The 22361-nt window shown below is 46.1% G+C and overlaps 1 protein-coding gene across 1 annotated transcript in view; it reads left to right on the top strand.

Annotated features, from left to right (window-relative positions):
- rnf19b (ring finger protein 19B) overlaps positions 1-22361 on the top strand; it is a 34427-nt gene that overhangs the window by 1240 nt on the left and 10826 nt on the right. Inside the window, exon 2 of the mRNA XM_086178001.1 lies at positions 16757-18021. Coding sequence (XP_086034127.1) covers positions 17360-18021 — 662 coding nt within the window. The 5' untranslated portion in view covers positions 16757-17359. The remainder of the gene's footprint in view (positions 1-16756; positions 18022-22361) is intronic.

A 22361-nucleotide genomic window follows, 5' to 3' on the forward strand; every position in this document is an offset into this window, starting at 1 on the left:
CTCTTTAGGATGATCGACAGAATCCCCACGAGGAAGCAGGTGGTGACAGTGCTAAGGAAACCCTCGATGCGGGCGGCCTTCTGCCTTGACCTCCAGCTTCCTCCTATTTCCCCAGATTCGATGCCGTGTCTGAATCCTTTCTTTTTTTCCTGGACAAAAAAAAACTCCAACCCATAACGGTTTGCGATGTAGAGGAAAAAATAAACCTGTTATTCGAAACGGCCTTTATCGTTGTTTTCTTGAGTTTGGCGATTTTCCCGCCAAACTGCCAATCCAACGATCGCAGAGATAAAACAGGTGGAGGGTTTTCAGTGGAAAGCATCAGCAGTCCGGAGCATTGGAGAAAGTGGAGAAGAGGTGAAAGCAGGTTGGAACGGTTGGAGAAAAGTGACAGGGTATGATTAATGAATATCCGTCAGAATGAAAGGAAAAGTGTAGAAATTGGCGGTGAGAGCAGCCATGTTGTCTGGTTGAGAGACACTGAGGAAAAGACAGGAGGCAGAGCTGGAGGCAGCAGAGATGATGTCAAGGCTCTCTTTTGGGGTCACATGGATGGATAGGATCAGGAATGAGTCCATCAGAGGAACAGCATGTTTGATGCTCTGGAGATAAAGTCACGCTGACATGGTTTGGACGTGGATATGAAGATCTGAATAGAGGGATGCGGAGGTTGGAGCCGCCAGGCAGGAGGACTGGAAATCCAGACAAAAGATTCGGGGATGGAGTTAGCTGGCGTGAGAGAAGAGGACACAAAGGAGATTGAAATGGAGGCCGATGATCGGCTGTGTTGACCCCCTGAAGGGAGCAGCTGAAAAGGAAAAGAAAAGAAGATCCTGCAGGGCCAATAAGCAAAAAAACACACTCATAGAGTTTTGCCAGACGGTGATTCATATCTGGGTGTAGTTTCAAACCGGAGGGAGTTCAGTGTTATACATCATTCCAAGAGTGGGGGGAAGGTTGATAGTGACCAGTTGCACACACATGCTAACACACATGATATCGGAGTGAATCCAGTGCTGCAGGTCACGTAGCCTCAGACTAGCATGGCATCTCAAATATAAATATCTCCTCTGCTAAACACATCTGGTGTCTGAATGGCCGCCCCGCAAGCCTCGGGACAAACTAGCTTTAGGTTGTGTTAATGGCAGCCCCCGCCCCCGTCTCTCACGGCAGATAATTCTGTCCGTGACCTCACCCGCCGGGGGTTTGGGTTCCCGGATCACGTTGGTCTCGGGTGACGGACAATGGACGAGCATTACACGCTCGGTTGTCAGACATGCTGCGCGGGCGTCCGTGCATTGTGCTGTAGTTTCCTCCCTGAAACCCGAACGCTCCCACTTCACTACTGTTACCGCTGGTTACCTCATGCGTGCCTGTGCAGGCCTCTGATCGTGTCTGTGTGTGTGTGTGTGTGTGTGTGTTTGTGAGTGAAGAAGAGGTGTGAAGGGGCTCAAAGGAGGCGCCCGCAGGACTCGCTATTAAACATTCAACGACTCAGCCGCGGTTGCTCCTGAACTCTCCTAATTATAGAAGCTCTCAGCCTGATTCTCTGCACCTCCACCTTCCGGGGCGTTGCTCTGGACACTGCATGGGAATCTGAGAAACAGAGGAGATGGAAAAATACTCTGATTGGCTTTGTGAACATTTTTGTGATGCATCTAATCCTAGCTAGTTAAACTAGCAGTCATGACTGTTTCATCCCACTATACTTGTCCATCCTATGTCTCTTTATGACATGTGAATGAGCAAGTGAATGGTTTGATGTCTATATAATGTGTGAATGAGAGAGTGAATATTTGTATGTCATATATGGCACTTGAATTACAGAATGAATGGTTGTATGCCGCCAGATGACGTGTGACTAAGAGGGTGTATGTCTATGTGGGGCCCTGCGATTGATCCAGGATGAACCCCGCCTCTCATGTGACAGTGGAGATGGTGCAGATAATGAATTAATGAATCTTTGGTTTTGTTGATCCTCCTCTCTAGTGTTATCACACCTGTCCCAAAACCTGTTATTTTTTCTCATTAGCTTGAAAGAAAATCAGCTTCCATGGTTACTGGAGATAATCCAAAGACCGCAGTCTTTTCACGAAGATCTATTTTCCTACGACCGAACCGCACCCTGCGTAGCAGCCTATGGTGATGTCTGAGTGTTTGATTTTATTAATGCAGAAAAATTTTGATGTTAACTTTGGTGTGCAAAGCAAACAAAATGGTGTTCATGAAAAAGCTGCACTGTCAGAAGAGAGAGAGTCCTGGTTAGAAAGGCAGCACTGGAAACTGACAAAATTGTGTTGTCAACTCCGAAGTAACTGGCTGTAAAAACATTTTCACACACATACACACACACACACATACACACACACACACTCAGTGTTGCACAACATTTCCCTGGAATATGCTTAAGGCTTACTTAGTGTTCAAGGAGGCAAACGGCTCTGGGTTCAGACAAACTTGTCATCGCATGGTTGTGTTTTCTTTTTTCCCACAAAAGGAAGCGATCGCTCTATGATCTCACTCTGGCACGAATCGAAATCAAATCCCTTTTTCCCTTTTTTTTTTAAAAGAACAAATAGCAACATTTGTTTCGTTTAAAGGGTAGCGCGATGGTCGAGGTTCGGAAATCTCGACAGCCGACAACTTTCTGCCTGACGCCTCGGCTCCGCTCTGCTTTCATCCTGCCAGTTTATTTGCTGTAAGCCATAATGAAAGTGAGGCGGCTAACCAGGGCTCAGTAATAACCACAGGTTTCAAATAAGGCCTTGCAGGTCCCTCTTGCAGATTGAAAAGCCTTGGCTGAATGTGGCCTCGCCCTTTTCACCTGCAGACTGTCTGGGCGTTTGGCATGGAATTCCAGCGGTGGGAGGGAAGATGACTTCTTTTTGAGGGTGTATTTCTATAAACATCTAATTTCTTCTGTAGGCTTTTACAAGTTTTGTCAGCAACAAGGTCTGTAAATTTGCCATATTTGCTGTCGCCTCAGTGCTCAGGTTCTACATGACTGTAATAATAATCACATACTTAATGGTTTTAGGTGTTTCAAGTTCCTCCCTGTGTGAAAAATCCCACTGTTAGGTAACTCTGCACTTCTTTTTGGAGAAATTGTTTACGTTCGGAGCCCTGGAAACCCTGCAATAGAGCAGCAGGCCAGAAGAGCTTGTCTTTGTCGTTCCATTTCTGGCTGGTTCATTGCATTTTGTCACGAGAAAACAGCCGAGCAGAGGCCGAGACAGTTTTTAAAAATTGGAAACATGCAAGAAGTATCGAGTAATGGCCGTGCCTTACGAGTTCCGGAAATCACAACTACCAATGTCATATGAGTTCTTATGGAACTGCAAAAAGACCCTTGCTTGAAGTAGGATCCGAAGTGGTTCCAGGAACTGAGGTCCATGGCCTCTGGTTCTTACTGCATGTAGAAACAGCCTGGTTCCTGAAAAGATTTTAGAAACTGCAAAAAGTTCCTACAGTGCAAAAGAATCAAAGGCTGGTACACATTGTCCCAAATGAATTCTAACTAAGTTACTAACCTTTTCATTTGAATACAAATGCCCATCTTAGTTTGACAGAGTGTCACATATTATGTTCATTAGCAGGCTGAAGCGCTCTCAGCCGGTCTTTTTAGCACTTGTCCAGTTTAGTTGGATTTCTCCAGAAAAGGAAATGCTTGGAAATGTTCCGAGCTTGTTCTATGAAAGAGGGACGGTGGGGGGTCAGTCTCAGAGAGGCTGTTCTCTGGATGCTCGGAAGGAGCTGCGTGGATCCTTTGGAGGCCTCAACCAACTGGAGGCGTCCTTGACTTTGAGGAGTATCTTTATCAATCGAGTGGCTCTTTTGGTAGCTTAAAGTGTTTCAGCCCATTGAGCGTTACCCAGGCAACAGCCCATGACTTGGCTCTGAGTCACAGACTCGGACGCCCGACGCGCCAAAGTCACCGGCCGGGTCAGAGCGGTACTTTCGTCGTTCCGTCTTTTTATCTTGACAGTTTTATGGCGAAGAGCGAAAAAGGAGCAGGGGGAAACGGAGAGTGGCGACATGAGAGGTGCTTCCGCTGGCGTTGGACGCAAACCAAGGACGCCTCCCCAATATTTATGTAAAGGGTTTCGTCTCAGCGGACCCCCGCAGGACAGAACCTTCACGTTATATCCCATTAGGAATTTAACCCTGATTTTTTTCCTGGTCGACCGCAGCAGCGTGGGAAGAGGCTGCGCTAAAACACCAAGCTCTTGTTCCCCAAGTGTCATTGTAACCTAGTTAATCACTGATATCTAATCGGTGTGTTCCCCTGGAGCCTTGACGTGTGTGTGTGTGTGTTCTCCTGTATTTTGACAAGAACCAAATGTCCCAGCAAACATACTGGGATGCTTCAGTGTGAGGAGGTCTTTGTTGGACCCCCCCCCCCCCATTTAAAGGAGAACATTTCGCCACTAATGACGGTGATGTGCAATTTGTGCTGCTGACCTTTATGGTCAAATAAAACTGTAAAGTGTCCGTGGGTTGGGGTCATGCCTGACGGCCAAACAATGTCCGCTCCATTAAATGTCTTGTTTACTCAGTAAAGTGTCCAAAAAAATTCCCCTTTCTTTCGACTCAAACTGTGTTTCAAACAGCGGATTGTGGAATATAAAACTTAGAGTAGACGTACAACCACACTTGTGGCCCAAAAATAAGATTTAAACATAAGTTCTCAAGTATTTTCCGTTTGGCTGCGCTGACTTCACATTTTTATTGCTTACATTTACTTGTAGGGTTGGGAAAAAAAATAATAAAAAGGAAAAAGGTTGAAATAATAAAAAATAGAAATGATAGTGTCATCTGCAAAGAAACAAATAGAATAGATAAGAATGAGCTAATGTACATTTGTTGTTACTGTGTCACTTCTGTATTGATCCACCTCTCTTGAGTCCTTCCTGGGATTGCAGTTTCCCCGTTTACATCGACAGCAGTGTGTAGAGTCCCGTGTACATGCACGTGCACCCGTAATACGAGCAGCTGTAGCATTTTTTAACGACTTTAAATTCACAATTACAGGAAACTCTGGATTGGCCCCGTCCAATGATATCTGATTTATTTGCACTCATGAATAGAGATAAGATCTGTTGGAGAACATTGGGTTCCGTGCACTTTTGTTTTGTGGTCACTTGACCCTTGTTGTGCAAAAAAATCCGTTTTTCTCAGGAGATAATGTTAGATTCTACATGTTAATATTAATCATGGCAGAATATGCTCAAGCGCTTTTATCATTGATTGCTTTGCAGATAAGTGATAGTATTAGCACTAGGGAACCTTAATGCACAGTGATGAATAACACTTGACAGGAATAAGTAATTAAAAGTATTTCTTCTTCACTTCTCAGCCGGTGTGACAGTTACATCCTTAATGTACCGGTAGACCCTTCAAAACATTATTGTATTTCTTTGATGCTGTTTTTTGCGGGGGAGCAAGATCTGGGGGTGTCATTTGCATATGGAGCAGCACACTTGGCTCATTTCGGGGTTCCTCGTAGAACTACGGCAACCAAATATACGAGGTCTGGATGGGTATCTTAATGAATAAATGATGCAGGGAGATGTATTTTTCATTGAGGTCAGGCAGCGAGAGCTTAACTTTATTACTCCGGGGCCGATTAGCTGCTTGCCCCTAATTAGCTCTCCCACAAACACACACACACACACACAAACACATAATGCATTATTAGCTTTTGGCTGAGATGGGGGAACACCTGTTCTGTCCAGAGATTGTCCGCCCCCGGTATCCGGCCTCTCAGCTCTCAGATTAGTGAGGTTTCACTTTAAACAAGCTGATGCGCTGATCCCGGCCGTCTGTCGGGCCTTCTCGCTGGCGTAGAAACCCTGCCTGAAAACTCAAGACAAAACCCTGGCTGTATTTCCAACATTTGAGCTACACAGTGGTGAAGTAGTTTGAGCTTCTGCCTCACAGCAAGAAGGTCCCAGGTCCGATTCCGAAAGGGGGCATTTCCTCTCACAGTCCAAAACACGAAGGGGGTTTATCGTGAAAATTGGATTTGTGAATGAGAGATTGAATGGTTGTATGTCTACATGAAGAGTGAATAACAGAGTGAATGGGTGTATTTCTCTAAATTTGGCCTCCTGATCTGTCCAGGGTGAAAGCTGGATAAGCTCCTGCAACCTTATTAACTTGAGTGGAGAGGGAGCAGCATAGCTAATGAACTAATTAATGAATATCTTTGACAGCCTGCACGGTGGTCTTTCGTCCTTTTTCTGAATATTGGCGGTTTGATGACAAACCGGAGCTCTCAACTCCCAGAGAGACGTGCAGATCAAACGGCGGCTCGCAGCTTCTCTGGGAGTCGGACAGAAAACAAACAGGGTGAAAGTTCTGAGGGAAAAACCAAGCCGCACATTGCAGATTTGATGGAATCAGAGCGTGAAGAATAACATTTTCCCATGTGGATTATGTGAAAACACTTGAGGAAAGTTTGTCTGTGACGTTGTGGCTGTTCGGAAACATCCGCCGAGCATAATCTAACATTACCCGCCAGCTTGAATAAAGAAAACATTTTTGGGGATATTTATCTTGCAGATAATGTAGCTATAATGTTCATGACACATCCAACCTAAACATCCTCTGAATGTTGGGAGTTAAAACATTTTAATGTAGTAAACATATAACGTACATCCTGTCAATGTTGGATTTAAACATTTCCTGTGAGACGTTGAATTTCAATGTCTGGGTCCCATTAGTGAACTACGGGCCGCTTCCCACAGCAATCGGACCCGAACGTGTCACATTACTCTTCGTCTAAGCTGCAAATGAAAGTCCCAGAAATATCTTGATAATATCAAGCGTTTTTTTTTTTTTTTTTCCCCCTGTTCCCGTGTTCTTACGGCTGTATTAAAAAACCGTGGCGTGACACTGAAATGTACTGGATTTTTTTGATGTGTGAGGGAGTTCATTTGCAAATGTCTTCACAACAATGAATGCGTGTGTGTGTGTGTGCGAACGCGTGAGGTGTCGTGGGACTCGTAGGCAAACTTGTCAAAGCAGGCTGTGAATCATCTTTTTACATAACTGCAGTCGACCCAAACAGCTGCACACCTGTGGCACGCAGCCATTACCCTGAAATCCGTGTTTGCTGTAAGTTTTATATGTGTGTCCTCTCTAATGTGGAAAAATGTGGCAAAGCGCAGCCTACGCTCACTAATGTTTTCTACAAAATATGTTGTATCTATTTTATCTGTTCCATCTTGTTTGAGTGTCTCTCACATTGGAAGGTTGCCGGTTAGATTCCCAGTTGCGCCCATCTGCGTGGCGCAGTGTCCATTGGCAAGGCACCGATCCTGGAGTTGCTCCAGCAGCAGTGTGTGCATGTGGATGGCTGCTTTAAAACTGCAAGATTTGAAAGGTATATTCAGATAGTGGCATATCAGTGCATTTATTTGTTCATTAATGCATAGGGAGTGCCCACACTTTTTCGCATTGTGAGCTACTTTTCAGATGACCATGTATATTTATCGATATATCTACTGAGTATACTTAATACAATAAATGTTTGTGGATCTTGCATAACTGCATGAAGCCTTATGGCACACTACAATAGAGTACTTTTTTGGTAAATACCTTATTCTGATGACTTGAATGGAGTCAGCAGCATAGTTGAAGTGAGCTGTGAGAAAAATGACTGCCGTCCCAACAGCTGGGATTTTAGTTCCTTCACCTTTCTCCTTCTCGGCTCACTTTTTAGAGGGGGAGTCAGTGCCGTTGTTGTGAAGAACGGTCTGACAATGCTGCTCCACATTTCCCTTTTTCGGTATAGCAATGGCAGACCGGCAGATGAGGCAAACGCACTTTGAAAATGACATAGTAAAAAAAAAAGTCCACCTCCCATTCCGTATGGAAATGATACGTTGTAGTCTTTTTACTCGGTCCAGCTCCCCCATTCATTTTTATACCCATAAGTTTAGAAGAAATAAATTGGAGGCTAGCTGGCTAGCTTGCAAGAATTCGCAGTTATGTGCACATGTGCAGTGACGCCTGTGTCAGAAAAGGTCAGATTGGACAGACCGACTGTCAGTCAAGTGACAAATTTCATAGTGAGGATGATAGGCTGACGTCCACGTTTTAATGCCAACCCACGCTACCTTTGCGATCGACCGGAAGATCGCGATCGACGTATTTGGCACACCTGATCTATGCCATTTATCTTGCACTCAGGGTTGGAGTCTATCCCAGGAGGTGGGGTTCGCCCTGAACCGGTTGTTTATTGATCACAGACCCATGTATAAACTCATACATCCATTCACTTATTCATGCATATAGAGACATACAACCTTTAACTGTCAATCACACATTTTACATACGTCATGCAATTCAGGGTCTGCAATGAACCTCCTGCATGTTTTTGGACTGTGGGAGAAGGTATGTGGAGATTCCACATCGAGAGGCCCCCGGTTGGAATTGAACCAGGGACCTTCTTGCTGTAGCAATTGCTGCCTAGCTCGCTAATGAATGAATTTTCATCTCTAGAATAGGAATTTGTCCTTGAAGGTCTCAAAACCGTGATTTTTTTTCTTAAACAAGGGGTGGATTCATTTTGAAAATGTTCCTCTGAGGAAGCAGAAGAGGTAGTCTGAGGTATTCACGATCCGTCGGTGGGAACCGCACTGTTTCCTTCCAGGCGCGGAAGCACGCCATTATTCCCCTTACCCGTACGACCCCCCGCTGGCTTCACTTACAACAGGATGTTTTGCCTCAGGAGCGGTGACGATCGCGCCCGTCCAATCCTGGCGCGGACGCACAAAAAGAGGAAATATGACAGTCTTCTTGTCCCCTTTTAGCCGATGACCTCTGGGAACGTCGGCCGTTTTCACAAAACGCCGGCATTGTGGCCACACAAAGTTGGCAGAAAACCCAACAACGTATACACCGTCTCTGTGTTCGGCATTGAGAGGCCGGAGGATCCCAGGAGTCGCATTCTAAACAAGAACGTTTTGTCCAAGAACATCTGAGGTTAAAAAAAAAATCCTCCACGCCCCATTTTGGACTCCTGCTCCTCTCCCCTTTCTCTTGTCTGACACCAGAAAGGAAAAAAAGGCAAAGAATAATGGACTCCCTCTCTATCGGCCTCTAGGGGCCACGGACGGTACTGCGCTTCCGCCTCTCCCGGGATCGATGCGACGGGATCAACCCGCAAAGCGTTCGGGGCGACAAGCGACAGCGATCGACTCCCGGCGAGACGGAGCGTGAGACGCGGCAGGTTGCCGGGGGCGAAGGGGGTCAGCGGGGAGGGGACTTTGGCTCGCCGTCGTCTTCCCGCCACCATCTGTGAGCATAGATTGATGACAGACCTTTCACTGCTTTGGAGAAAAAGAAGAAAAAAAAGGATAAAGCAATCAACCCTGTTCCCGTAACATCACTTAGAATAATTTGAAAGTGGAAACTTTCACATGCCAGTGGACTTACTCAGTGTCATTACAACCGTGTCTGGACGGATATTATGGGATGTTTGTGTGGCTGAAAATCTGGCGTTCTAGCCTCGATGGGATTGAAGGACTTCGGATGATTGCATTAATGTTATTAGAATCCAGCCGGTTTTGGGCTGATTTTGAGGGGATTTAAACCGATTATTATGCCCATGAGTGAATGAGTGAATGGTTACATGTCTATATGTGAACGACTAGCGTCTGGTCCGGGGTGAGCCATGTGTCCTCGGCCAATGACAGCGGGGATAGGATCTGCTTGCCACGGCGATCCTGAGTGCAAAAGCGGTATAGATAATGAATGAATGAATGAATTATGTACAACAAAAACGAAAGGCGCCACCCAAAGCATAAGGCTGTTCATTCATTCGCACAGGTGCCTCCTGGCTCTGTACGGAAGTGCTTGCTGGCTTTATTTATTCAACCTTTTTTCCAAATTTTATTTATTTAATGGTATCCAGACAGCACTTTTTTGAAAGGATGAAAATCAAGAGGTCGCCTTGTGTGAACTGGTACTGAGACTTAATGCGGACTCTTCTCAGTGACGCCCCCGTGCGGCCCTTACTGACATGAATTTGGCTCCTTGTCATCAGTTTTAGACACACACACACACACACACACACACACACACACACACACACACAGGCATACACTTGACTTTCTTACAAGTTGTTTCCAGTGATTAAAAGTGGTAGGTTGAAGCTCAGAACGGGGCAGTTTGTCTGTGTGTGTGTGTGTGTGTGTGTGTGTGTGTGTGTGTGTGTGTGTCTATAAACCAAAACAGAAAATGAAAACCACAAATATGATAGAGAATACAAGAGAGGCAGTTTTGCTAGCACTGTGAGAAGAGGTGTTTGCGTGTGTGTGCTGAATCAAGCAGCAGTGGAGTAGGAGGACAAAGTGTGTGCGTGTTCTTCTGTGTGTGTGTGTGTGTGTGTGTGTGTGTGTGTGTGTGTGTTGACAACAAATCATGTACAGATTGTCAAGTTCTCAGGCTGTTCAGGCCCATCTGCCAAATGACTGCACAAGCACAGCACACACTGCAGGCTCACACACACACACACACAGACACAGACACGTTCGTTGAACATCGCTCTCTGAAGATATGCTGGCGTGTGTTATTACAGCAGCATTATTCAGGCACGATGCACTTTTGAAACCATTTATAGAAACAAACAAACCAATCAAGTCCTCCGACTCTCGTTTGTCTCTGTCTCCTCCTACATTTTTCCTCGCAGGCTTCCTCTGGAGAAGCAGGTTCGATCCTGAAGTTGACAGTCTCCACCTCGCCACCTGGTGGCAGCGCTATCTTGTCAGTACAACCGATAGCTGAAAGTCAAGTATTTCCTTTTCGGTTCACCATTTACCAGAAAACCCAGCTTCTTCATTCAAGTTCCACATTTCTTGTAAAACGGCTATTTATTGTTCCGTACAAATGGCGTCACGTCGTTCAGCGTGGCCTCAGGAAGAAGCCATCTGTTCGTGGTGGGAAAGTTGCTTCCGACCAGACACCTCTATCTCGACGACGTTTAGACAGGGTTTCCGTACGCATGAATGATACCGAATGTTCATTCATTCATTATTTATACCGCTTATCCTGCACTCAGGGTTGTGGGGAGGCTGCAGTCTTTTCCTTCTGTCATTGGTCGAGAGGCGGGGTTCCCGTGGAGAACATTGAGACGCCGCACAAAGTGTTGCAATCTGACCAAGGACCTTCTGGCTGTGAGACTGAAAGCGCTCAACGCTGCTTTGCTCTGATACCGAGTGTATTTATTTTGATTCTCCAATTCCAGCCATCCTGGATTGAGTTTTAGCACACAAAGAAAGGAAGCTGTGTGTATCTGTGCTGTTAGTATCAGAGATGGCAATGTGTGTGTGTGTGTGTGTGTGTGTGTGTGCATGAGTGTGTGTTAGAAACAGAAGAGTGATCTAATACAAAGTCAGCTTAATCCACATCCTCATAATTTCCTAAAAGTCAGTTTGACCTTCAGAAAATGCTGAGCGACCAGATCATGTTGAAATATGTCAATAATACACGTGTTAGTACACGTGTGTGTGTGTGTGTGTGTGTGTGTGTGTGTGTGTGTGTGTGTGTGTGTTTGTGTACATATTTGTGCACAGCTTTTTTTAATACTTTGTACGAGAGAATCCAAGCGTTATTTGAAAAGGTGACTGTTGGCACTATAGATAAATATGGATTATGTCCATATCTATCTTGATGCGCTGCTGACATCGAATGATCATTGATCAGATACCAAATACCTGCAAAACTGGGGGAAAAAAAAACATGACTGCGAGTTTTGTTCACTTTTGTTTCTCCTGCCCCAAGGCACTGATCCAAGCCCCAGCCAACCAGTGCTTTCTCTTACTGACAGCCTTTGCGGGTATTAATCATCCCGCCATCATGAGTTCACTAGAAAGAGACTCCGTTCTGTGTATTCCAAGGTCAAGACGGGTAACACACACAGACCCACAGACGCACACAGTCGCACACACATGCACACACATAAATTCTTCTTTCCCCATTGAGCACCTGCATCACATAAAAACTAAGAGAGTGATGCAGGCCTTATCGTACCGGTGACAGCCTATCTCAGGTAGAGGTTATATAAAACAACAGCAGCTTTCCTGGAGGCAATTTGTTGAAAAAAAAAAAAGATCTTTAAAGGTACCTAAAAACAGGGGAGCTTCTGAGGGAACAGGAGCCCAAAGGTGCCAAAAAAGGGAAAGAATGTTCAGCAGACACAGATGAATCAGATAAGCTGACCCTTGTATGGTATGTTCTAATCATTCGTGGGGTGTAGAAGCTCAGATTAGGACCGCCTAAAAATGGGTCAACGCAGTAGTTTAAGGTACAATTCAAGAAGTGTATGGATGCATGCTGGTTTTGGATAGTGCTGATGTTGGCAGTCACACATGACTGACTGTTTCATTGGAAATGAGAAGTTAGCATGATAAGGCAGAAATGTCACGGTCTGAATGATTTACTGACACTCTTGTCATTATCGTTCCCATTTATTACCATCATTTCCTGTCTTGTCAGTTCCTTCGAATTTTGGCCCATTTGCACAGGAATGCAGATGAGCTGAATCAAGTGCCAGTAGGTCGGAGAGACTGTTTGTCTTCGCTTCCCCTGCAAGAAAAATTAAAAAAGAAAATCTCTTTTTCCGACAGGAATGTTCTAGGAACTGTCCAGCTCGAACATGATTCCAGGATCTAGCCTCCTCCAGGGGAACCTTTTAGTTTTGCATTCTCAGTAAAGGACCACGAACGGCACTAGGAACTGTGCATGGTGGAAATAGTAACCACGGGCTATCAGATAGGGGTGTTTTTATTTCCTTCCTGCACTGCTTCGCCTTGTGAAAACCCCGCCGTTAGCTAATCTGTACTTATTAAGGTGTTGCATGGAAATCCCTCCGTGATGTCGCAAGCCAGAAGCGATTGGACCTCTTCATTTGGTCCAATCCTCACTGGATCTGTTCATTTTGTCAGAAGAGAACAGCTGACCAGTGACTGTGATACATTTTAAAAGTGGCGTGCAACAATTCTTAAGAAGCCGCTAATGGGCGTGGCTTATGAGAGTTCCACCAATCGCCAAGCACCGATGTCACATGGGTTCCTATGGAACCATACAAGTAGGAGCAAGAACTGAAGTCCACGGTCCCTGGTTCCTATGTTTCCCAATGCACAAGGAAACGGCCTCCTTCCCTGAAAAGGTACTAGAAGCTGCAAAAAATCCCTACAGTGAGAAAGCGGCTAAGGATAGAGCCTGGGACCAAGTGACCTCCAGGAGCTTAAACTCAGCTTGGAGGATCCAGCGAGAGACAGAGCTGCGGAGTTGTGGAGGACATCGAGTCTCATGGAAGTCAACAGAGCTGATGAATAAAGACCACCGGACTGAAGTGTCCCCCAAGGAGCTGGAAGTTCTGTCACCACAGGAAGAGGACGGAAGGGAGGACGTGCCTCGTTCCTTGATTAATGTCTGCGAAATGGGGGGGAGAGGGGGGAGTATAAAACATTCTGTAAAGAAAACCCATCAGCCTGACAAAGCAGTTGGAGGTCGTGCCATTAAGAATCACATGACAACATCATGTGTCACTCCAGAGACATCAGGCAACAACAAATAGATTTGGAAAGATTTTTCATAAAGAAGTGGCCTTGAGAAGGTTTGAAGGCTATCCTCTGCGTACGATACATTCGGAGAGGTACCTCGGGTCATTGTTATGTAATCCAGAGCTCAGAGGCAACTCCGACTGGCAGATGAAGATTGTTTTTTGCATCAAATTAACAAAGATCTTTAGGGGCGGTTATGTCTCAGTCGGTAGAGCGGCGCATCCCTGCAGCTGGACGTTTGGCGCTTCAATTCCTGTATGCGGATGTTTCCCTACGCAAGACCACCAACCTCCCAACGCTCCTGCTAGCCCTGGCTAGCCACTTGCAGTGCAACTCTGCAGCCGTCGGTGTGCGAGTGTGTGATCGGGTGAACGCAATCCAGTGTTAAGAGCTTTATAAATGGAAGCCCTTCACCATTTTTTTTACAGCTTCACTCAAATTGAAAAGATCGTATTAAATAGTTGACGATGGGTCGATCTGAATATGGCTGTTTTTCTCTCTCAAAATATTATAATACCTGATAAAGATATCATATGCATGCTGGTTTCTAATAGCCAGCTTTTTCTGTGTGTGCGTGTTTGTTTCGCTATGATTTTGCAATTCAAAACTTGTCACACTTCAAAACACACCCATCTGTCTGTTCCAACTCGTAGTACAATGAAGCAAAAAAAACAAAACAAATACTTTGGTTCTTTGTAAGACAAATAGATGTTGTTCAACCCGGATGGAACGGTAGCGCTTGCACAGCACAGCTCTAAGATCCCTGGTTTGATTCCCCGCCGTGTTCTCCCGTTGTCGATGTTTGTTTCCCTCCGGGCTCTCTGGTTTTCTTCCACAGTCCAGAAACACAGGAGGTTCATTGGAGATTCTAAATTGTCCAGATGTGTAAATGAGTGAGTGAATGGTAGCATGATTCTACATGGCGTGAGTGAAAGAGTGAACTTTGTATGTCTGTACATGACTAGTGAGTGAGAGGGTGATTTGTTGCTTGTCTGTTTGTGGTCAAGCGATTGAGCAGATTTTTTAATTCAAACGTCATTTAATACTGTTCCAATACCCAGAGAGAATACTCATTTGTTGGTTCGACTCGCACTAGATGTTGTGTCATAAATTAATTTGGCTCGAGATATCATTTTGTGCTCTATAATGTAAAAGCATCTGATTTAATGTAGAGACGGTTTTCCTTAGAAGACTTGCTACATTTGTACCTACCACTTTTGTGTAGAAGGCAACAAAAAAACTCAATTTTTCTCTAAAGATCTATTTTCATGATGACATGGTGTCCAGATTCTTCTGTTGTTTTTAACTTGAAAGGGTAGAAAATGCCCTTTAAATGATAAAGGAATGAGTGGGACAGTGGAAAAAGACACAAAACGAAACCAAAAGCCGATTAAAAAAAGGGATGTATGAAATAAGAAAAGTGTTATCTCCCTTTCCTTTGAAAACATGTTTGAAAATGGACAGTTGAATAGTTATCTGCTTAAACGTATCTGCTTTGTTTTTCTTGGCAAAGAAATGATCAAACTTTACAGCTTAGTTAGGAATTAACGGCCTCTAAGCCCGGCTGCTGCTCTCTGATTGGTCAGCACATCTGTCAATCGAGCGAATCCCGCTGCACACTCCCACACAGTCATGCAGGTCACCGTCTCCTGACTCGTCTGACATTTACTGGGTCAGCAGTCCGTTTAGTGTGTGTGTGTGTGCCTGTGCCTGTCCTTAATCAGATTTTGGGGAAACACAGCCAGTAATTTCCTGAAACCTGAAAAAAACAGAAGGGGGAATTTTTTGATCATATCATTTTGATGCAATTTTTACCCAAGTGTTACAAACAGCAACAACATCTAACCTTTTCCCCCTCTCGTCGTGCCCGCTCACCCCTTCCCCCGGGCTTCCAGCAGCATGGTTTTGTTCCAACATGCAGGGAATGGTTTCTCCATCGGGATCTTAGATGGGGTTGTGAAACCGCGCGTTACACGAGCGGGGAGAAACACAACTAGCGACCTTACGTGTAACTTGATGACCCGCTGGAGCGTTTAGACAGCTTGTATTCGCTCGCACTCCCTGTAATTACAGAGGAGACGTACTATATGATTATCTTCTGTGTGCAAGTGTTTATTCGCATAATTGCCACCTGAATGTTTGTTCAGAGATGTGTGTGTGTGTGTGTGTGTGTGTGTGTGTGTGCGTGTGTGCATGTAATGTGTCTGCTCACTTCAACCAGCTTCATGTATTTATGGATGTCTAGAAACCTACAATGACTCTACAAGTGTGTGTGTGTTAGTGTGTGTGTGCGTTTGTATGTGTGTTTGTGTGTGTTTGAATCTTTACGTTGCGGTGGAGATGCGGTGTGTCGGCGTGTTTATTCACGAGTGTATCTTTGTGCGTTCGTTAAGCAGCCAGTGCTCTGCTGAAGGTGTGTGTGCGTCTGTGTGCCCTTGCATAATCATTACTTTTCATTGCTTGCGTGCATGTTCATGTGTGTGTGTGTGGCAGACGATTTTCATTTCTTGCGTGTTCACTAACACACCTTTCATTTCCGTAGACATAATTCAAATGTATCTGGATTGACATATCCAGACAAGAATATGCGTGTGTGTTTTTGCATTTGTAAACACACATTTCCACATGTGCCCGTGTGTATTCACTCACCAATACATGCTTCAGTGTGTGTATGTGTGTGCCTGTGTAAGTGTGTATACATAAGTGCCAGAGTCACAGACTGGGTCGCTGTTTGCCTTGCTCATAGTGAGTGTCGCCATGGCAACGGCACTAGCAGTGCAGTGAGAGGTGGAGAAAGAGCTTGCGGTGCTCAGCGTGATGGAGCAACAGAGAGAGCTCGGTTTCACACGAGAACCTGATTGGTCGGCCGGCCGGATGATGTCATTCACCGAATTGTTGCTTTGACGCGTGTACTTTTTAATCGTGTGTACCATCTGAACGGTTCCTGATCAGATATGGCATTATTTCCTTGTGTGTGTGCGTATTTGTCAGTTTCAATGCATTTAAACCTAGTCAGACTCTCAGATCACATTTTGTTTGGGGTCAAATGAATTGTGGATCAAAGTGAGACAGGAAGCGCAGAGAGAGAGAGAGAGAGAGAGAGGGAGGGAGGGAGGATGAGAGGTGTGTGTCATACTGAGCATGCTCTTTGTATTAACTTCCTCCTTTCTCCTGGCTGACAGAACAAACCGATCCAGAGAGACCGGCAAGAGCGAGCGGAGAGGAGGCTGAGAGAGGAGAGGCGAAGATAAACCTGAGCGGGAGGAAGAAGAAGAAGAGGAGGAGGAGAGGAGGGGCTGTGTCCTCGTTCCGGCTGAACTTTCTGGATTTCTCCCGCAACCTCCTGGTTTCCATCACATCCTGAGGATCGCGGTAACGTTTGACATCGCCATCTGCCTCCGAGACGTGTGACCCGTGCGTTTCTACTCTGCGATTCTCAGAGAGAGCCCCGGAGGGAATTCCTTTTTTTTTTTTTTTTTTTTCCTCCTTCCTTTTTTTCCGTTTTGGACTTGCACAATCTTTTTTTTTTTTTTTCCTCTTCATCTGTCCGTCCCGGTAGGTTTTTGTCTCTCGTAAAATACAAGTGAGAGGGAAAACTCTACTAGATGCCACGGTAGCATTTGCATTCTACTTTGGCTTTCACCACAGGACAAATCCTCCCTTGTGCAAGACTGTGTACGTGTGTGTGAGGTTTTTTTTTTTTTTGTGTTTCTCTTGGGGGATATATTATCGTATTATCGTGGATCAGGGGGCGACCGCCGACCCCGTCGACCCCTCCTTTGAGAATGGGATCAGAGAAGGACTCCGAGTCGCCGCACTCCTCGGTGACTGGCGTCCCCAACCCGAAGTGCCGCGCGGCCGGCAAGCGTCAGGGCCGAATCTCCTTCCACAGTCTCTTCCAAAGCAAACGTGGCTCGAGGGGCGCCAGGGGCCCAAAAGGTGGCGCGGCCGCACCTTTATCTCATCACAACCAAACGCAACAGCTTCTCCCGTCTGTCCTGAGCCCCGCAGCCGCCCAGGCCACTGCTGCCAGCCCGACCACCGTCACCACCACCGTTGCCACGACCCCCCAGGAAGCCGCCTCCAGTACCCCCGCTAAGCCTCTCTCCTCCAGCCAGCCGTCCCTGGGTGGGGTCCCTTTATCGGAGGAGGCCGCCCTCCTGGAGTGTCCCCTGTGCCTGGTGCGCCAACCCCCCGAGCAGCTCCCCGAGCTGTTGGGGTGCAGCCACCGTTCCTGCCTCTGCTGCCTGCGGCAGTACCTCCGCATCGAGATCACCGAGAGCCGGGTCCAGCTCAGCTGCCCCGAGTGCGCCGAGCGGCTGGCCCCCAAGCAGGTGGCTGACATCTTGGATGACGCCGCCCTGCTGGAAAAGTACGAGGAGTTCCTCCTGCGCAGGTGCCTGGCCTCCGATCCGGACTGTCGATGGTGCCCGGCGCCGGACTGCGGGTAAGAAATGTAAACATTTGCGAAAACGGTTCCGTGCTTTCTTTCCTCTTATTAAGCATTTATTACCCTTGTTAAAGAAAGAAAAGTTAAACACACATCTGTCAAGATTACGTCTATGAACAGAGACGGCAATTCAATCTGCCCCCCTTCACTTGAATCAGAAGTGTGTTGCAAACAGGGAGTTACCTACAGGAATGAAAGTGAAAACACAGTTTCTGTGAATTCGCCTTGTTTAAATAAAAGTAGATGTGACAGAGGAAGTAGATTCACGATTCAAAGGGCTTATTGTCATAGCCTGGTCTGAAAACGTATTTCCCAGTACAATGAAACTTTGCCATCCACCGTGCACCCATAAATAAATAATGATAAACATACTCTAGTAAGAGTGCGGAGAAATGCAAGCAGTGCAGGAAACTGTAAATGTACACAGAAATGGAAACAGTATTAGAAAATGTTTTGGTAGATGTGCAAGTTAAGTGAGTTTAGCTTTGGGTACGGGACAGAAATATTAGAAACTAATATTAGTGCTGACTTACTAATTGATTATTGCCATTATTTTTCGTTCCTTAAATTTCACAAGATGTTTTTTAATGTTTTCTTTACAGCTTGTGGGAGTTTGACTGATTTGGTTTCATATCTGGAACAAAATGAGGGGCGTTCGTTTCGCCATAGAGAGAGTAGGGGTGACTCACGCTGCCTGCTTGTGTGTGTGTGTGTGTGTGTGTCAGTCCAGGACACGCAGGCGTCTGAAGGAGGAAATGGGATGTTTAGTGATAACAGAGAGACGTCACGGCATGAAACCGCTTCGATTTTGTTTGTTTTATCTTGAAAGTCGCTTTAGCAAAAGTGAAAGTGAAAGCAAATACATATCAGAGCAGTCACAACATGAGAAGTCATTGCCCCGCTGGTTCGATGCTGGTTCGATGCTGCTCTTCCTTTAAAAAAATGGCTTAGTGTGAGCGAAGATGAAAATATAGCACAGCCAGAACTGTGAGCGGGTCGCAGTGGTGAGCGCTTCGGCCTCGCTGCTAGAAAGTACCTGGTTCGATTCCGACGTGGGGGCTTTCTGCGGGTTTCCACCCACACCACAAACACGTAGGAGGTTCCTTGAAGACCCTAAATTGCCCAGAAGTGTGAATGACTGGTTGTGTGTCTCTAAATAGCATGTTTGTGCTATTTAATTAATATCAATATTCAATGACAGTATTTCTTTCATTTCTACGTATGACTTCAGAGGGTAGAATCGGTGATCCTGGATTAGATTTCACAAGTCTGGTCCGCAACTTTCTTCATTTCATGTATTTACCACATGAACAATGCAGCCGTCTCTTTTCCAAGTTGTCCCCGGCCTCCAAAGAGTTTTTTTTGTCTCGATGTGATGTGCGAATGCGTGCATTGTTTCCTGTTTCTACATGATGTGCAAGTGACAGGGTGAATGGTTTTGTCTGTATATGAGGGATGTGAACGGTAGTACGTCTCCATATGTGGAGAGTGAACCCCGCCTCTTGCCCAATGACAGCTGGGATCAGCGGTTGAGATAACGAATGAATGAACGCTCAGTCCACTTCCTGCCTAATGCTGATGGCGGGCTGGAGGAAGCGGAAGACCAGCGACAACAACCCCCCCCCCCCCCCCCGCCCCCCTCACAGAAGGGACTGCGGGCGCTGCTCAGCAAGCAGCTCACGGCAGCTCTGCGGACGGCAACTTGAATTCCACCGGGGAACGCGGAGCGACAATCCTTCCAGACTAAACTCGCCACTCAATCTGTCAGGCTTAAGACGGGAGCTCCGGCGGCTCCTAAAACTTTCCTGATGCTGCTCAAAAAGATTTTTTAATCCCCTCCCCTCCCCTCTCCTCCGCGGGGCTCCATCCAGAACCTGAGGGTTCAAAAACTGAAACTGTGTCTTATCTCTTGATAAAACCCCTTCCTGTTCCTCCAGTTATAATTACCGGCATTCAAAATTCATTTCAGCTCAACCCCGATTTTATTCGGACGCGCTTCTGTGCGTGTCTGTTTTCTGCGCACGTCCGTCCCCCCATTGCTGCCGCCAACTCCCCCCCCCCGCGTTTATTCATCGGATGGCCGGGATGTTTTTATATTCATCGGACCATCTTTGATGACGGTGAGATAGAGACTGTGACGGATGCTCTTTTGCATCTGAAAAAAATATTTGTTTTCACAAATGGCAAAAGGTGAACTGTCGGCACCCCGGTGCTGGCTCACTCGCTGGCCGCCTCTCTGCTCCTCTGTCCATTCTTGGACGGAAACCGTGAACCGAGAGTAAGAGCAGGAAAAGAGGGGTGAGGAAAAAAAAAGTCACGCTTAGTCATTTGTGAATGTCGTAGATATACGGTGCAGAACGACAAAGGAGTGGTTTCATCTGGTGAGAAACCAAAGACCAAGGTGTGTTGTGTGTGTGTGTGTGTGTGCGTGCGTGCGTGCTTGCGTCACCGGTATCATAGGAAGCAACATGCTGACCGACATGCGTACGTGGATAAGTGCTTTGACTGACATCGGATGTGAGTCACCGTCTCTTAAAATGAGCTAAGATGACCAAGGCCGAATTATTATTCAGTCCAAACAGCTGGGCTCGGCTCCAGACACACACTCACACACACACACACACACACACACACACACACACACACACACACAATCCACTGTTGCAAGTGTTTATTGCACATGCACCGTACGAACCAGTACGTGGGGGACACGTATGCAAATGTGACCTTCTTCGGTTTTGTTATCTTCTTTGAGACGCCCCGCAGACAGGGTCGTTACGGTAAACGTTGGACTGAGATGCAACATGGAGAACGCAAACATGGCCTCACGCAGCCCTGTTAGATACATCGTGTAGTCAGGAAGAATTTAAATTCTGTTTGCTTTTAATAGCAAAGGATGAATTTAACAAGGTCGGATGTCAAACTGGTATTCAAGGGGAATGAGAACAAGTGTTTATTACTTTAAAAACAGCGGTGTAGTGGTTAGGGCTTCCGACTCACAGCAAGAAGGTCAACTGGTTCAAATCCAAAAGGGGCCCTTCAGTGTGGAGTCTCCATGTTCTCCGGGATTCCCTCACTTTCCTCCCACAGTCCAAAAACATACAGGAGGTTCATTGGAGATCCTAAATAGCGCGGACGTGTGCGAATGAGCGAATGGTTGTATGTCCGTATATGCGGTCCCGGGATTAATCCAGGGTGAACCCTGCATATTGAAATACACAAAATAGGATTAAGCCTTTCCATGCATAGGTGTCTATCATACTTTTCGTATATCACAACTAAAGAGCTTCACGTTCTTGTCACAAGATCCAAACGATAGCCAGCGTCGCTCCTTAACCCTCATATTATGTTAAGGGTCAACTTGACCTATTTCACCCATTGACCCAATGGGTCAAGTTGACCCTTAACATAATATGAGGGTTAAGGGTTTCAAGTGAAAATGATGCCCCTTGCTTTATTTTAACATGAGCAGGAAGGGTATGGGCTACGGCAATATAACCGGCACTTCGAGTTAATGAGCTAAACCTTGCAGGGTCACCTTTATAAGGACACAGCACGCAATATGACAGCTTCAAACACAAAAAATTTACTACTGTATTTCTTTTTCTTTAAAAAAAGAGCTTCTTCAACAGCTGCAGAACATTCCCTCTTAAGGTCAGGAGATGCATCCTGGGCCGACTGGCTTTTTAAGAAAATTTAAACCCTAAATAGAAACAACATAAAGCCTGTGATAAGCATCAGGGAGGCTCATATGACCGAGGAAAATGAATAGATATCAGGAGCCGATGCTGCCGGGGGGAGAAAAAAGGAAAACGTTGCATCTGGAGAAGGTTTTTCATCCCCCCCACCTCCTTCTGCACGGTGATCCTCCTCTGACCTGCCCGCCGCCCGGATGACTGGCATCCCTGGGAACAAAGAGCAGTCCTCCGCCGTCTCCTTTGGCTGTCCGTTACTATGGCGACTGTGGCTACGATGTGGAGGGTTGCCAGGGGTAACAGGAGTCGGGACCCGATTAAACAGATCATTACATACTACGTCGGCTCGACGTTTGTGCGTGCCACGTTGCAGCATACGCTGCGGTTTTTCATTGTTTACTAAAGGTAGTGTGTGTTTCTGTGTGTGTGTGTGTGTGTTGTTTTCCTGGTGTGCATTCAGATTACAGTGTCAAATGCAGCAGTCTGCTGTGAGGGTGCTGTAATGCCACATCCCAGGTGGTTTTGTTTGTCAGAACGGCTTCCCCTCGGCATGTCGACGCGTACGAGCCGCTCCCCGTCATCGAAACCTCCTTCCCGTCTCCCAAAACGTGTCGAAACATGTCCCGCCTTCAAAAGGAAGAC

This window comes from Fistularia commersonii, chromosome 30 (assembly GCF_037954325.1).
Source record: "Fistularia commersonii isolate RoL2024-O1a breed Wild chromosome 30, RoL_Fcom_v1.0, whole genome shotgun sequence".
In the NCBI taxonomy this organism is placed as follows: domain Eukaryota; kingdom Metazoa; phylum Chordata; class Actinopteri; order Syngnathiformes; family Fistulariidae; genus Fistularia; species Fistularia commersonii.